The sequence below is a fragment of the Nerophis lumbriciformis genome, linkage group LG26, assembly GCF_033978685.3.
Source record: "Nerophis lumbriciformis linkage group LG26, RoL_Nlum_v2.1, whole genome shotgun sequence".
Classification (NCBI taxonomy): domain Eukaryota; kingdom Metazoa; phylum Chordata; class Actinopteri; order Syngnathiformes; family Syngnathidae; genus Nerophis; species Nerophis lumbriciformis.
The window spans coordinates 38,915,001-38,933,015 of NC_084573.2; the positions used below are offsets into that span (position 1 = coordinate 38,915,001).

The 18,015-nt window shown below is 45.9% G+C and overlaps 1 protein-coding gene across 1 annotated transcript in view; it reads right to left on the reverse strand.

The window, feature by feature from the left end:
• Positions 1-18,015, reverse strand: part of gabra2a (gamma-aminobutyric acid type A receptor subunit alpha2a) — a 61,213-nt gene that overhangs the window by 1,459 nt on the left and 41,739 nt on the right. The window contains exons 7-8 of the mRNA XM_061986910.1: positions 7,321-7,473; positions 3,522-3,724 (exon numbers count right to left, since the gene is read on the reverse strand). Coding sequence (XP_061842894.1) covers positions 3,522-3,724; positions 7,321-7,473 — 356 coding nt within the window. The remainder of the gene's footprint in view (positions 1-3,521; positions 3,725-7,320; positions 7,474-18,015) is intronic.

Genomic DNA, 18,015 nt, shown 5'->3' on the forward strand with positions numbered 1-18,015 from the left:
GGCCAATTTAGAACAGAAATACCATGGTCCGTAAACCAGGCACGGGTAGATTTTGCGCTGTGTGCAGGCGCCAAGTCCTGTTGGAACTTGAAATCTCCATCTCCATAGAGCAGGTCAGCAGCAGGAAGCATGAAGTGCTCTAAAACTTGCTGGTAGACGGCTGCGTTGACCCTGGATCTCAGGAAACAGAGTGGACCGACACCAGCAGATGACATGGCACCCCAAACCATCACCCAACCATGCAAATTTTGCATTTCCTTTGCAAATCGAGGTCCCAGAGTCTGGAGGAAGACAGGAGAGGCACAGGATCCACGTTGCCTGAAGTCTAGTGTAAAGTTTCCACCATCAGTGATGGTTTGGGGTGCCATGTCATCTGCTGGTGTCGGTCCACTCTGTTTCCTGAGATCCAGGGTCAACGCAGCCGTCTACCAGCAAGTTTTAGAGCACTTCATGCTTCCTGCTGCTGACCTGCTCTATGGAGATGGAGATTTCAAGTCCCAACAGGACTTGGCGCCTGCACACAGCGCAAAATCTACCCGTGCCTGGTTTACGGACCATGGTATTTCTGTTCTAAATTGGCCCGCCAACTCCCCTGACCTTAGCCCCATAGAAAATCTGTGGGGTATTGTGAAAAGGAAGATGCAGAATGCCAGACCCAAAAACACAGAAGAGTTGAAGGCCACTATCAGAGCAACCTGGGCTCTCATAACACCTGAGCAGTGCCAGAAACTCATCGACTCCATGCCACGCCGCATTAACGCAGTAATTGAGGCAAAAGGAGCTCCAACCAAGTATTGAGTATTGTACATGCTCATATTTTTCATTTTCATACTTTTCAGTTGGCCAACATTTCTAAAAATCCCTTTTTTGTATTAGCCTTAAGTAATATTCTAATTTTGTGACACACGGAATTTTGGATTTTCATTTGTTGCCACTTCAAATCATCAAAATTAAATGAAATAAACATTTGAATGCATCAGTCTGTGTGCAATGAATAAATATAATGTACAAGTTACACCTTTTGAATGCAATTACTGAAATAAATCAAGTTTTTCAAAATATTCTAATTTACTGGCTTTTACCTGTATGTCATGTCTGTGTAATCATGTTTTGTTTTAAGTCATGTTTTGTTTAGTTTCTGGCTTTTCACTCCCTTGTCTTGTTTGCATGATTACCCATTAGTTTCACCTGTTCCACGTTAGAACTCATTGTGCACTCTTGTTTGTCACCATAGCAACCATTAGTTTTCACCTGTCACGTCACGCACCTGTTTCACGTTTTGAGTCACGCACCTGTTTCACGTTTTGAGTCACGCACCTGCTTTCACTAATCATGTCCATAGTATTTAAGTTCATTCATTTTCTGTTGTTCGTCCTGACGACATCCCCGCATTTATGCCCCCTGTCACACTCCATGCCAAGTAAGTTTGTTTATTAAGCCACAGTTAGTGTTTTGTTTAATTGTTCATAGTTTCTGCCAATGTGCAAGTTTTGTGTTTATAGTCTAGTTTTGTACCTCCGACACCTGTGCGCGCCTTTTGTTTGATCCTTTCTTTGTAGTTATAGTGTTAAATAAATCATGTATTTACCTTCACGCCATGACTGGTCCAAATGTTCATTTGCACCTCGGGAGAACAAACCAAGCAAAAGTCCAAGTCTTGACAGTATATTTTCCTTAAAAAAGGAAAACTATTTAATGAGTCAGAGGTTTAGAGTCTGGGGTGTACTAGCCTCTTGGCTGGGATAGGCTTCAGCTTACTTTTGACCAAGACAAGGAAATTAATGGATGGGAGGGTCGAAGCAAAATTCATTGCAATTCTGTACGATTTTAGAAGTGTATTTTTTCAGTACATTTTGGAGGATTTAACATTTGCATTGAACACTTTCCTGGGGATAGGTTGATTGGCAACACTAAATGGTCCCTAGGTGTGAATGTGAGTCTGAATGTTGTCTGTCTATCTGTGTCGGACTTGTGATGAGGTAGCGACTGGTCCAGGTTGTACCCCGCCTACCGCCCGTGTGCAGCTGGTATAGGCTCCAGCACCCCCCGCGAACCCATAAGGGACAAGTGGTAGAAAATGGATAGATGGATGGACTTTCCTGAGGATAGGTTGATTGGCAACACTAAATGGTAGAGATGCGCGGATAGGCAATTATTTCATCCGCAACCGCATCAGAAAGTCGTCAACCATCCGCCGTCCACCCGATGTAACATTTGATCAGAACCGCACCCGCCCGCACCCGCCCGTTGTTATATATCTAATATAGACGATGCAAGGCATTAGTGAGGTTATAAAGCTTTTGCCTGTTAAAGAAAGGAGACTGATCCAATGCAGCACAGACATTCGCGTGCCACGCTGTCACGACCCAGACGCACACCAGTGCGCAATCATATGGGAGCCGCGCTGAGCGCACCTCCAAGCGCGTCTCGCTGCCGGCGACGGCCGGGTATGGGCCCGACGCTCCAGCGCCATCCATTTTCAGGGCTAGTTGATTCGGCAGGTGGGTTGTTACACACTCCTTAGCGGGTTCCGACTTCCATGGCCACCGTCCTAGCTGCTGTCTATATCAACCAGGGTGAGCCCCACCCCTTTCGTGAGCGCACTGCGCGCGGAGTGACCCCTGTTACGCGCCCCCGGCAACAGGGGTGGCGGGCAGGTAAGCTGCGCGGGCGGAGCGCGCGGAGTGACCCCTGTTACGAGCCCCCGGCCACGAGGGGGGCGGGCATGTAAGCTGCTTACCTGCTGCGCGTGACGCCGGCCGCGGCGAAGGCGGACGAGGCGGGGTGTCGGTGCGGTGGGCGCGGTGGTGACCCTGGACGTGCGTCGGGCCTTTCTCGCGGATCGCCTCAGCTACGGCTCCCGGTGGGGCCCTCTCGGGGGAAGGGGCCTCGGTCCCGGACCCCGGCGAGGCGTCCCTTCTCCGCTCCGTAAAAGTGTCCATCTCTTTTTTTCTTCTTCTTCTGTTGTGGCATATGCTGCAGGTGCCTGCTCGTTTTTCGTATGTGGGTAACAACATTTAACTATGTATATATATTTACCAATTGGTTTAACTGCCACCCGCCTGAATCTATTTAAAATCTAATTTTTTTTTATTTCAACCGCCCGACCCGACCCGACCCGACCCGCGGATAAAATCTAATTTTTTTAGTTTCATCCGCCCGATCCGCGGATAATCCGCGGACTCCGCGGTTGTGCCCGCAAACCGCGCATCTCTACTAAATGGTACCTAGTGTGTGAATGTGAATGTAAATGTTGTCTGTCTATCTGTGTTGGCCCTGCGATGAGGTGGCGACTTGTCCAGGGTGTACCCCGCCTACCGCCCGTGTGCAGCTTGCATAGGCTCCAGCACCCCCCTGCTACCCAATAAGGGTAGAAAATGGATGAATGGATGGACTTTGTGGTTGTAATGCATTTCTCTGGAGTAGCAAACACATCAGACTCCAGAAGCTTACCAACTGGCCTTCATAAAACTCCATTATCCTCTGATGCCTTCTAAAAAGGAAGAGTGTGTCAGTCGTACCTTGTCATTGACCACGCTCTTCCCATCCCAGGCCCAGCCCCGCTTGGTGAAGTAGTTGACCGTGGCAAATTCGATGAGGGCAGAGAAGACAAATGCGTAGCACACAGCAATGAACCAGTCCATGGCTGTTGCATAGGCCACTTTGGGCAGTGAGTTGCGGGCACTGATACTAAGAGTTGTCATTGTGAGCACCGTTGTTACGCCTGCAATGAAGAGAGAAACATATATCACTATCAACCATGGCTGTATCTTTGGGCTGAAATGGTTTGGGAGTGTTTGAGTTGAGTTTATTTTGGATAAGGTTACACCCGATCACTTCTCATGCTCACAAGAACACAACTCAAGGAAGAAGCAACAATCTTGCGCTAAATGAGGCATCTCCTCCTAACTATACGAATGCGCATATTGCCCGTCCCCTTAAAAGGGGTGGGGGGGTCGCACTAATATACAATGAAAACTTTAACCTTACCCCTAACCTAAATAATAAATACAAATCATTTGAGGTGCTTACTATGAGGTCTGTCGCACCGCTGCCTCTCGATATGGCTGTTATCTACCGCCCCCCAGGGCCCTACTCGGACTTTATTAATGAATTCTCAGAGTTCGTTGCTGATCTAGTGACGCACGCAGACAATATAATCATAATGGGGGACTTTAATATCCATATGAATACCCCATCGGACCCTCAGTGCATGGCGCTCCAGACTATAATTGATAGCTGTGGTCTTACACAAATAATAAATTAACCTACGCATCGCAACGGCAATACGATAGATCTAGTGCTGGTCAGGGGTGTCACCACCTCCAAAGTTATGGTACTCCCGTGTACTAAAGTAATGTCCGATCATTACCTTATAAAATTCGAAGTTCTGACTCATTGTCAACAAACTAATAATAATAATAACTGCTATAGCAGCCGCAACATTAATGCTGCCACAACGATGACTCTTGCTGACCTACTGCCTTCGGTAATGGCACCATTCCCAAATTATGTCGGCTCTATTGATAACCTAACTAACAACTTTGACAATGCCCTGCGCAAAACCATTGATAGTATAGCACCGCTAAAACAAAAAAGGGCCCCTAAAAGGCGCACCCCATGGTTTACAGAAGAAACCAGAGCTCATAAATTATCATGTAGAAAGTTGGAACGCAAATGGCGCGCGACCAAGCTTGAGGTTTTCCATCAAGCATGGAGTGATAGTTTAATATTGTATAAACGCATGCTTACCTTAGCTAAAGCTAAATATTACTCAAATCTCATCCGCCTCAACAAAAACGACCCTAAATTTTTGTTTAGTACAGTAGCATCGCTAACCCAACAAGGGACTCCTCCCAATAGCTCCACCCACTCGGCAGATGACTTTATGAATTTCTTTAATAAGAAAATTGAACTCATTAGAAAGGAGATTAAAGACAACGCATCCCAGCTACAACTGGGTTCTACGAACACAGATACAACTGTATCTACGACGGATACTGCAATACAAAATAGTCTCTCTCTTTTTGATGAAATAACATTAGAGGAACTATTACAGCGTGTAAGTGGGATAAAACAAACAACATGTTTACTTGACCCACTTCCTGGGAAACTTATCAAGGAGCTTTTTGTAATTTGTATTATTAGGTCCATCAGTGCTAAATATTATAAACTTATCACTTTCCTCTGGCACTGTTCCTCTAGCATTCAAGAAAGCGGTTATTCATCCTCTGCTCAAAAGACCTAACCTTGATCCTGACCTCATGGTAAACTACCGACCGGTGTACCACCTTCCCTTTATTTCGAAAATCCTCGAAAAAATTGTCGCACAGCAGCTAAATGAACACTTAGTGTCTAACAATCTCTGTGAACCTTTTCAATCCGGTTTCAGGGCAAATCACTCTACGGAGACAGCCCTCGCAAAAATGACTAATGATCTACTGCTAACGATGGATTCTGATGCGTCATCTATGTTGCTGCTTCTTGATCTTAGCGCTGCTTTCGATACCATCGATCATAATATTTTATTAGAGCGTATCAAAACACGTATTGGTATGTCAGACTTAGCTTTGTCGTGGTTTAACTCTTATCTTACTGACAGGATGCAATGCGTCTCCCATAATAATGTGACCTCGGACTATGTTAAGGTAACGTGCGGAGTTCCTCAGGGTTCGGTTCTTGGCCCTGCACTCTTTAGTATTTACATGCTGCCGCTAGGCGACATCATACGCAAATACGGTGTTAGCTTTCATTGTTATGCTGATGACACCCAACTCTACATGCCCCTAAAGCTGACCAACACGCCGGATTGTAGTCAGCTGGAGGCGTGTCTTAATGAAATTAAACAATGGATGGACTTCAGCTCTGCCTTCAACACCATCCTCCCTGGACTGCTACGAGACGAGCTCTACCAGCTCAGCGTGCCCGACTACCTCTGCAGTTGGATCAATGACTTCCTGACAGACCGAAGACAGCACGTGCAGCTGGGGAAGATTGTCTCGGACAGTCGAACCACGAACACTGATACTCCTCAGGGCTGTGTACTCTCCCCCTGGCTCTTCTCCCTGTATACAAACTGCTGCACCTCCAGTCACTAGTCCGTAAAACTGCTCAAGTTTGCGTATGACACTACCCTCATCGGGCTCATCTCGGATGGCGATGAGTCCGCCTACAGGAGAGAGGTGGACCGGCTGGCGTCCTGGTGCAGCCACAACAACCTGGAGCTGAACGCCCAGAAAACAGTGGAGATGATCATGGACTTCAGGAAAGTCACAGCCCCACCATCCCCCCCTCACCCTGATTGACTCTCCCACCCCCGTCTCCATTGTGGACTCCTTCCGTTTTTTGGGCACCACCATCACCCAAGACCTCAAGTGGGAGTCGACCATCAGCTCCCTCATCAAGAAGGCCCGGCAGAGGATGTACTTCCTGCGGCAACTGAGGAAACTTAAGGTGCCGACCGAAATGCTGGCGCAGTTCTACCCAGCCATCATCAAGTCCATTCTCACCTCCTCCATCACCGTGTGGTTCCCTGGCGCCACAGTCCAGGATAAGCATCGCCTGCAGCGCATGGTACGTGCTGCTGAGAAGGTGATTGGCTGCAAGCTCTCATCCCTCCAGGACCTGTTCTCCTCCAGGACCAGGAGGCGTGTGGGTCGGATCACAGCTGACTCTTCTCACCCTGGACACAAACTATTCTCCCCTCTCCCCTCAGACAGGAGACTACGGTCCATCCAGACCCACACCTCCCGCCACCTGATCACCCTGGACACAAACTATTCTCCCCTCTCCCCTCAGACAGGAGACTACGGTCCATCCAGACCCACACCTCCTGCCACCTGAACAGTTTTTTCCCCTCGGCCATCAGGCACATGAACAATAACTCCTAACAGTAGCTCCCTAGAATTCCTTCTAAGTCTATAACAAGATCTGATAGCTCAGTTACAGCTCTTGTTATTACCAAATCTGTGTTATGTGTGTTTTATGTTGCACCATTGCACCAAGAAAAATTCCTAGTTTGTGAACCCGTTCTCAAACAATGGCAATAAAACGATTCTGATTCTGATTCTGAAAGTACCACTCCTCTACCACAAATACTCACTGAACTAGCAGCATGTACACAATAGTAGTCTACAGGACATCTAAATCTCCCCCTTGGCTTTGATACCAAGTCGACTCTACTGCCACACCTTTTGGTACCAAGGCTCAAAGTCAATGTTGACGCAGTTTGACTTTTCTGATAACGACCAATGTTGTATGTCGTCTGTATGTACAACAGACAGCATTTATGTGAAAAATGAGTGAAGGTAAAGGACTCACCAAATACAGTTCTGGCAGGAACAGACTCTCGATTCAGCCAAAAAGAGACTTGGGAAAGGATGACTGTCATGATACAAGGCAAATATGTCTGGATCACAAAATAGCCAATTTTCCTCTTCAAGTGGAAGTGGGCAGTCATGACTGTGTATTCACCTGAGGGGAGAGTCACAACATTCATTAACACCATACTTGCCAACCTTGAGACCTCCGATTTCGGGAGGTGGGGGGTGGGGGGCGTGGTCGGGGGTGGGGCGGGGGGCGTGGTTGGGGGCGTGGTTAAGATATATATATATATATATATATATATATATAAGAAATACTTGACTTTCAGTGAATTCTAGCTATATATATATATTTATTTTTTTATTACATATATATATATATATATATATATATATATATATAAAGAAATACTTGAATTTCAGTGTTCATTTATTTACACATATACACACACATAACACTCATCTACTCATTGAGTTAAGGGTTGAATTGGCCATCCTTGTTCTATTCTCTGTCACTATTTCAGAACACACACATTATACAAATATACATAATAAAATCAATAAGAAAACGGGAGCTCTAATTTGGGAGTCTGAATTAGGATCAGAAGTTCCTATATAAACATTGCGCACTCACGTCGCCTTTTTGTATTGATTACTGCAGCTGTGCACTGGATTCATTCACAAATACAAACTACAACTCACAAACACTTTAGAGTTAGGCTCCACCATCAGAATGTGTACTTAAACTTATAAAGATCACATGGATATTATTCAGTGAGTTGATTCACCAAAACTAACCTGTTATACAGGAGGAAAAAGCACACAGTACGTTTTCAATTGTTCACAGACTGGTCGCGCTCATCAGAATGACAAGACACTTCCGGTCTGCAGGTGATAGCATTCAATTGGGAAGAAACGCCCTACTGCCCCCTACTGACCAATGTGAATACTGATAAATGTGGAATGACAGCTCCAAAAACAAATTCAAACCACAAAATAAAATAAATAAATCAACACAAAAATGTGACACATTATGGGTGGGTCACATATGCATGTACAGTAGATGGCAGTATTGTCCTGTTTAAAAGTGTCACAACATTGCTTGTTTACGGCAATGTTGTGAACAGGCTGTCAACACGTCACTCAGGTCCGCATGGAGCTGGAGGGGGCGTGGCCTCCAGCTCCGCCTGAATTTCGGGAGAAAATTTGTCCCGGGAGGTTTTCGGGAGAGGCGCTGAATTTCGGGAGTCTCCCGGAAAATCCGGGAGGGTTGGCAAGTATGATTAACACTCACATTTACTTGCTACGAGGGTTGTCCCCATACCAATATTTTGGTACCGGTACCAAAATACTTTTCGATACTTTTCGAAATAAAGGGCATTATTGTCTTTATTTGAACAAAAACAATCAGTCAAGCACAGGATGCCCACAAGGTACACATTAGAGATTAAAAATGGTCTTAACGCGATTAAAAAAACATTACACGCTAAATATGACTGTAATTCATTGATTGTAATTAATGTGATCATTTGAACCCCTGATTATGATTACATAGTAGGGTTGACCCGATACCAATATTTTAGTACCGGTACCAGTACCAAAATGTATTTCGATACTTTGATAGTTTTCTTAATAAAGAGGACCACAAAAAAATGTCATTATTGTCCTAGTGTGCATGAAACTTTTATTATTGCAATTTAGTCCTTAAATAAAATAGTCAACATACTAGACAACTTGTCTTTCAGTAGTAAGCAAACAAACTGTCAAGACTTGTTCCTGGGGTTTAGTTTTTCTCGAAGGCAACGGAAAGTTGGTTCGGGCGAGACGGGAATGCAGGAACATTTTTATTTAAACACTATAAATACAAAGCAAGGAAGTAAACAAAAGGCGCGCACAATGGCGGAGAACAAACTATGAAACCAAACACTTGCACAAAGGCAAAAACTATGAACAACAAAAAAACACTAACTGTGGCAATAATAAACAAAACTTACTTGGCACGGACAAAAAGGAGCAGCGTGAACGATGGACATGAAAAAAGTGTCAGAAATGTGGGGATGTCACCAGAAAGACAAACTGAAAACACTGAACTTAAATACTACAGACATGATTAACGAAAACAGGCGCGTGACTCAAAACGTGAAACAGGTGCGTGACGTGGACAGGTGAAAACTAATGGGTTGCTATGGTGATAAACAAGAGTGCACAATGAGTCCAAACGTGGAACAGGTGAAACTAATGGGTCATCATGGAAACAAGACAAGGGAGTGAAAAGCCAGAAACTAAAGAGTCCAATAACTAAACAAAACATGACTAAGACAAAACATGATTACACAGACATGACACAAACAAAGACTCCTAATTAGTCTATGCAGTAACATATTGTGTCATTTATACACCTATTATTTTGTACACATTATGAGGGACAAACTGTACAAATTGATTATTAATCTACTTGTTCATTTACTGTTAATAACTGCTTATTTTCTGTTTCAACATGTTCTATCTACACTTCTGTTAAAATGTAATAATCACTTATTCTTCTCTTCTTTAATACTTTACATTAGTTTTGGATGATACCACACATTTAGGTATGGATCCGATACCAAGTAGTTACAGGATCATACATTGGTCATATTCAAAGTCCTCATGTGTCCAGGGACGTATTTACTGACTTTATGAACATAATATACATTTAAAAAAAGTAAAAAAGATTTTGTGACGATAAAAAATATCGATGTAATCATAGTAGTACTTTTTCGAGGCGGTATAGTACCGAATATGATTCATTAGTATCGCGGTACTTTACTAGTACCGGTATACGTTACGACGCCTCTGTGTTCAGTCGTTCTATGATTCTTGTTCATACTTTATTTAGCGTGCACAATATATACCAAGTAGGGTTGTATACATTGATTGATTGGTTTTAAATAGACAATTTTAATGTATTTTTTATGTAATTAAAGTCATATATCAAAAAGTTATCAAAACAAATGTTTTAAATTACATTTTTCTCTAAGGTTATATATGAGAAGAATTTCTGTACATACTTGGATAGCATAATGGAGTTTGTTTTGTACATTATTTTAACGGCATCGTTTCAGAATGTAGTAATTATAGGCGCAACGCTGAAAAGCCAGCATCTGTGATGGTATTGGGGTGTAAAGGATATCACCACATGGGCTCAGGAACACTTCAGAAATCCCCTGTCAGTAACTACTAGAGATGCGCGGATAGGCAATTATTTCATCCGCAACCGCATCAGAAAGTCGTCAACCATCCGCCATCCACCCGTTTCTAACATTTGATCAGAACCGCACCCGCCCGCACCCGCCCGTTGTTATATATCTAATATAGACGATGCAAGGCATTAGTGAGGTTATAAAGCTTTTGCCTGTTAAAGAAAGGAGACTGATCCAATGCAGCACAGACATTCGCGTGCCACGCTGTCACGACCCAGACGCACACCAGTGCGCAATCATATGGGAGCCGCGCTGAGCGCACCTCCAAGCGTGTCTCGTTGCCGGCGACGGCCGGGTATGGGCCCGACGCTCCAGCGCCATCCATTTTCAGGGCTAGTTGATTCGGCAGGTGGGTTGTTACACACTCCTTAGCGGGTTCCGACTTCCATGGCCACCGTCCTGCTGTCTATATCAACCAGGGTGAGCCCCACCCCTTTCGTGAGCGCACTGCGCGCGGAGTGACCCCTGTTACGCGCCCCCGGCAACAGGGGTGGCGGGCAGGTAAGCTGCGCGGGCGGAGCGACCCCTGTTACGAGCCCCCGGCCACGGGGGTGGCGGGCAGGTAAGCTGCTTACCTGCTGCGCGTGGCGCCGGCCGCGGCGAAGGCGGACGAGGCGGGGTGTCGGTGCGGTGGGCGCGGTGGTGACCCTGGACGTGCGTCGGGCCCTTCTCGCGGATCGCCTCAGCTACGGCTCCCGGTGGGGCCCTCTCGGGGGAAGGGGCCTCGGTCCCGGACCCCGGCGAGGCGTCCCTTCTCCGCTCCGTAAAAGTGTCCATCTCTTTTTTTTTTCTTCTTCTGTTGTGGCATATGCTGCAGGTGCCTGCTCGTTTTTCGTATGTGGGTAACAACATTTAACTATGTATATATATTTCCCAATTGGTTTAACTGCCACCCGCCTGAATCTATTTAAAATCTAATTTTTTTTAATTTCAACCGCCCGACCCGACCCGACCCGACCCGCGGATAAAATCTAATTTTTTTTTATTTCATCCGCCCGATCCGCGGATAATCCGCGGACTCCGCGGTTGTGCCCGCAAACCGCGCATCTCTAGTAACTACAGTTGGTCGCTACATCTGTGAGTTAAAACTCTACTATGCAAAGCCAAAGCCATTTATCAACAACACCCAGAAACGCCGTCAGCTTTGCTGGGCCCGACCTCATCTAAGATGGACTGATGCAAAGTAGGAAAAGTGTTCTGTGGTCTGACGAGTCCACATTCCAAATTGTTTTTGGAAACTGTGGACGCCGTGTAGTCCGTACCAAAGAGGAAAAGAACTATCCGGAGCGGTTATAGGCACAAAGTTCATACTAAGTTATTAGTGGCCAAGGCGTGGGTAACTTACCATTAATGCTGAAAGGTACATACAGCTTTTGGAGCAACATATGTTGCCATCCAAGCAATCACGGACGCCCCTGCTTATTTCAGCAAGACGATGCCAAGCCACGTGTTACAACAGCATGGCTTCGTAGTAAATGAGTGCGGGTACTAGACTGGCCTGCCTGTAGTCCAGACATTGGCTAAAATATGAGAAGGGAGACTGTTGAACAACTTAAGCTGTACATCAAGCAAGAATGGGAAAGAATTCCACTTCAAAAATGTGTCTCCTCAGTTCCCAAACCTTTACTGAGTCTTGTTAAATGAGCTAATATTTGCAAACAATACCAACGTTTCTCAGTGTGAACATGAAATATCTTGTCTTTGCAGTCTATTCAGTTGAATATAAGTTGAAAAGGATTCTGACTGACCTGTTTTGTAACACTGTTAGTGAATGAAGCATATTTTTGGAGTCAATTTTCTACACAACAAGTCAGACATGCGTGCAGGGACCATGCAGACGCTGCCCAACGGCAACCGTGACACTGCTGGCATTTTTGTTTTAAATAGAACTTCGTTTTTTTGTCATTTTAGATGTATTATTAATATAGGAGCGATATATTAATAATATACCTTCTATGGTACTTGATAATTAATGGAGTGTAGAGGTGCTCTCTATGTGATGCAAGAGTAATGTGAGGTGCCAGTGAGCACCATCTTGTATGAACAATAGTGCAAGTAAAGCTAAGGAAAGTTGGACGTCCATCCATCCATCCATCCATCTTCTTCCGCTTATCCGAGGTCGGGTCGCGGGGGCAGCAGCCTAAGCAGGGAAGCCCAGACTTCCCTCTCCCCAGCCACTTCGCCCAGCTCTTCCCGGGGGATCCCGAGGCGTTCCCAGGCCAGCCGGGAGACATAGTCTTCCCAACGTGTCCTGGGTCTTCCCCGTGGTTTCCTACCGGTCGGACGTGCCCTAAACACCTCTCGAGGGAGGCGATCGGGTGGCATCCTGACCAGATGCCCGAACCACCTCATCTGGCTCCTCTCCATGTGGAGGAGCAGCGGCTTTACTTTGAGCTCCCCCCGGATGACAGAGCTTCTCACCCTATCTCTAAGGGAGAGCCCCGCCACCCGGCGGAGGAAACTCTTTTCGGCCGCTTGTACCCGTGATCTTGTCCTTTCGGTCATAACCCAAAGCTCATGACCATAGGTGAGGATGGGAACGTAGATCGACCGGTAAATTGAGAGCTTTGCCTTCCGGCTCAGCTCCTTCTTCACCAAAACGGATCGATACAGCGTCCGCATTACTGAAGACGCCGCATCGATCCGCCTGTCGATCTCACGATCCACTCTTCCCTCACTCGTGAACAAGACTCCGAGGTACTTGAACTCCTCCACTTGGGGCAAGATCTCCTCCCCAACTTGGAGATGGCACTCCACCCTTTTCCGGGCGAGAACCATGGACTCGGACTTGGAGGTGCTGATTCTCATTCCAGTCGCTTCACACTCGGCTGTGAACCGATCCAGCGAGAGCTGAAGAGCCTGGCCAGATGAAGCCATCAGGACCACATCATCTGCAAAAAGCAGAGACCTAATCCTGCAGCCACCAAACCAGATCCCCTCAACGCCTTGACTGCGCCTAGAAATTTTGTCCATAAAAGTTATGAACAGAATGGGTGACAAAGGGCAGCCTTGGCGGAGTCCAACCCTCACTGGAAACGTGTCCGACTTACTGCCGGCAATGCGGACCAAGCTCTGACACTGATCATACAGGGAGCGGACCGCCAACATCACAGTCCGATACCCCATACTCTCTGAGCACTCCCCACAGGACTTCCCAAGGGACACGGTCGAATGCCTTCTCCAAGTCCACAAAGCACATGTAGACTGGTTGGGCAAACTCCCATGCACCCTCAAGGACCCTGCCGAGAGTATAGAGCTGGTCCACAGTTCCACGACCAGGACAAAAACCACACTGCTCCTCCTGAATCCGAGGTTGGACTATCCGGCGTAGCCTCCTCTCCAGTACACCTGAATAGACCTTACCGGGAAGGCTGAGGAGTGTGATCCCACGATAGTTAGAGCACACCCTCCGGTTCCCCTTCTTAAAGAGAGGAACCACCACCCCGGTCTGCCAATCCAGTGGTACCGCCCCCTCGGGGAAAGTTGGACGTGAAGAAAAAAAAAACTGCAGTTTGAAACTGCCAAGCTCAGGGAGTCAAAGGTAAAGACTTCTTTTGTAGCTGAACTGTGGAAAAGATTCTAGCTACAATCCTATCTTGCTGATTGCATTGTACCATATGTCCCGGCAAGAAATCTGCCTTCAAAGAACTCCGGCTTATTAGTGATTCCCGGAGCCCAAAAAAAGTCTGCGGGCTATAGAGCGTTTTCTATTCGGGCTTCCAGTACTATGGAATGTTCTAGCAGTAACAGTTAGAGATGCTACCTCAGTAGAAGCATTTAAGTCCCATCTTAAAACTCATTTGTATACTCTAGCCTTTAAATAGACCCCCTTTTTAGACCAGTTGATCTGCCATCTCTTTTCTGCTCTGCCCCCCTCTCCTTTGTGGAGATGGGGGGGGGGGGTACAGATTCAGTGACCACAGATGAGCGCTATCTGTCTAAAGTCGGGACCCAGGGTGGACCACTTATCTGTGCATCAGTTGGGGACGTCTCTGCACTGCTGACCTGTCTCCACTCAAGATGATCTCCTGCTGGCCCCACTATGGACTGGACTCTCACGATTATGTTTGATTCACTATGGACTGGACTCTCACACTATTATGTTAGATCCACTATGGACTGGACTCTCACAATATTATGTTGGATCCACTATGGACTGGAATCTCACACTATTATGTTAAATCCACTATGGACTGGACTCTCACACTATTATGTTAGATCCACTATGGACTGGACTCTCACACTATTATGTTAGATCTACTATGGACTGGACTCTCACACTACTATGTTAGATCCACTATGGACTGGACTCTCACTATTATGTTAGATCCACTATGGACTGGACTCTCACACTATTATGTTTGATTCACTATGGACTGGACTCTCACTATTATGTTAGATCCACTATGGACTGGACTCTCACTATTATGTTAGATCCACTATGGACTGGACTCTCACACTATTATGTTAGATCCACTATGGACTGGACTCTCACACTATTATGTTAGATCCACTATGGACTGGACTCTCACACTATTATGTTAGATCCACCATGGACTGGACTCTCACACTATTATGTTAGATCCACTATGGACTGGACTCTCACACTATTATGTTAGATCCACTATGGACTGTACTCTCACTATTATGTTAGATCCACTATGGACTGGACTCTCACACTATTATGTTAGATCCACTATGGACTGGACTCTCACACTATTATGTTAGATCCACTATGGACTGGACTCTCACTATTATGTTAGATCCACTATGGACTGGACTCTCACTATTATGTTAGATCCACTATGGACTGGACTCTCACTATTATGTTAGATCCACTATGGACTGGACTCTCACTATTATGTTAGATCCACTATGGACTGGACTCTCACACTATTATGTTAGATCCACTATGGACTGGACTCTCACTATTATGTTAGATCCACTATGGACTGGACTCTCACTATTATGTTAGATCCACTATGGACTGGACTCTCACTATTATGTTAGATCCACTATGGACTGGACTTTCACTATTATGTTAGATCCACTATGGACTGGACTCTCACTATTATGTTAGATCCACCATGGACTGGACTCTCACACTATTATGTTAGATCCACTATGGACTGGACTCTACACTATTACGTTAGATCCACTATGGACTGGACTCTCACACTATTATGTTAGATCCACTATGGACTGGACTCTCACAATATTATGTTAGATCCACTATGGACTGGACTCTCACAATATTATGCTAGATCCACTATGGACTGGACTCTCACAATATTATGCTAGATTCACTGTGGACTGGACTCTCACTATTATGTTAGATCCACTATGGACTGGACTCTCACTATTATGTTAGATCCACTCGACGTCCATTGCACCGGTCGCCCAGGGGGGGTCCCCACATCTGCGGTTACCTCCAAGGTTTCTCATTGTCATCCCATTGGGTTGAGTTTTTTTCTTGCCCTGATGTGGGATCTGAGCCGAGGATGTCGTTGTGGCTTGTGCAGCCCTTTGAGACATTTGTGATTTAGGGATGTATATATATATATATATATATATATATGCACTTTGATTGATTCATTGATTGATTCAATCCATCCATCTTCAACCGCTTATCTGGAATCGGGTCGCGGGGACAACAGCTCCAGCAGAGACCCCCAGACTTCCCTCTCCAGAGCAACATTAGCAACTTCCTCCTGGGGAATCCCGACAGGTTCCCAGGCCAGAGAGGAGATGTAATCCCCCCCATCTGGTCCTTGGTCTGCCACGGGGTCTCCTCCCAGTGGGACGTGCAACGAGGACCTCCCTAGGGAGATGCTGTTGAGGCATCCGCACGAGATGCCTCAACCACCTAAGCTGGCTCCTTTCCAAGCGGCTCTACTCTGAGTCTCTCTCGGGTGATTGAACTTCTCACCCTATCTCTAAGGGAGATTGCCAGCCACCCTTCTGAGGAAACTCATTTCGGCCGCTTGTATCCGCGATCTCATTCTTTCGGCCATGACCCACACTTCATGACCATAGGTGAAAGTAGGAATGTAGATAGCTCGGTAGGCCGAGAGCTTTGCCTTCTGGCTCAGCTCTCGTTTCGTGCGGCAGAGAGACTGCAATACCGCCCCAGCTGCTCCCATTCTCCGGCTGATTTCCTTCTCCATCTTTCCCTCACTCGTGAACAAGACCCCGAGATACTTAAACTCCTCCACCTGGAACAGAGTCTCGTCCTCTACCGAGACTGTACAAACCATCGGTTTCCTGCTGAGAACCATGGCCTCAGATTTGGAGATGCTGATCCTCATTCCCACAATTCATGACCATAGGTGAGAGTAGGAATGTAGATAGCTCGGTAGATTGATTGATTGATTCTAGTGCTCACAAATTCTACCTGCTCTTCAAATGCATTTCAAATGATTATTTTTCAACTACCGTATTTTCCGCACTATTAGCCGCACTTAAAAACCACAAATTTACTCAAAAGCTGACAGTGCGGCTTTTAACCCGGTGCGCTTTATATATGGATTAATATTAAGATTCATTTTCATAAAGTTTCGGTCTCGCAACTACGGTAAACAGCCGCCATCTTTTTTCCCCGTAGAAGAGGAAGTGCTTCTTCTTCTACGCAAGCAACCGCCAAGGTAAGCACCCGCCCCCATAGAACAGGAAGCGCTTCTTCTTCTACTGTAAGCAACCACCCGCCCGCGTAGAAGAAGAAAAAGCGCGCGGATATTACCGTATGTTTCATTTCCTTTGTGTGTTTACATCTGTAAAGACCACAAAATGGCTCCTACTAAGCGACAGGGATCCGGTTCATGAAAAGACGCAATCTCTCCATCCACACACGGATTACTATTTCACAGCAACTGCCTAAAGACTTTCAAGAAAAGCTGGCTACTTTCCGTGCATATTGTAAAAACAAGATAGCTGAAAAAAAGATCCGGCCAGAGAACATTATCAACATGGACGAGGTTCCACTGACTTTTGATATTCCTGTGAACCGCACTGTGGATACAACGGGAGCACGTACGGTGAATATTCGCACCACAGGGAATGAGAAGTCATCCTTCACTGTGGTTCTAGCTTGCCATGCTAATGGCCAGAAACTTCCACCCATGGTGATATTCAAAAGGAAGACCTTGCCAAAAGAGACCTTTCCAGCCGGCGTCATCATAAAAGCTAACCCGAAGGGATGGATGAAGAAAAGATGAGCGAGTGGTTAAGGTAAGTTTAAGTTTACGCGAAGAGGCCGGGTGGCTTTTTTCACGCAGCTCCGTCCATGTTGATATACGACTCCATGCACGCCCACATCACGCTGGTTTTTAATATATTATTAAAGTTTGACTGACCTATTTGACTGTTTTTTTGACATTCCTTTAGCGCAGTTAGATGCGGCTTATAACACGGGGCGGCTTATAGGTGGACAAAGTTTTGAAATATGCCGTTCA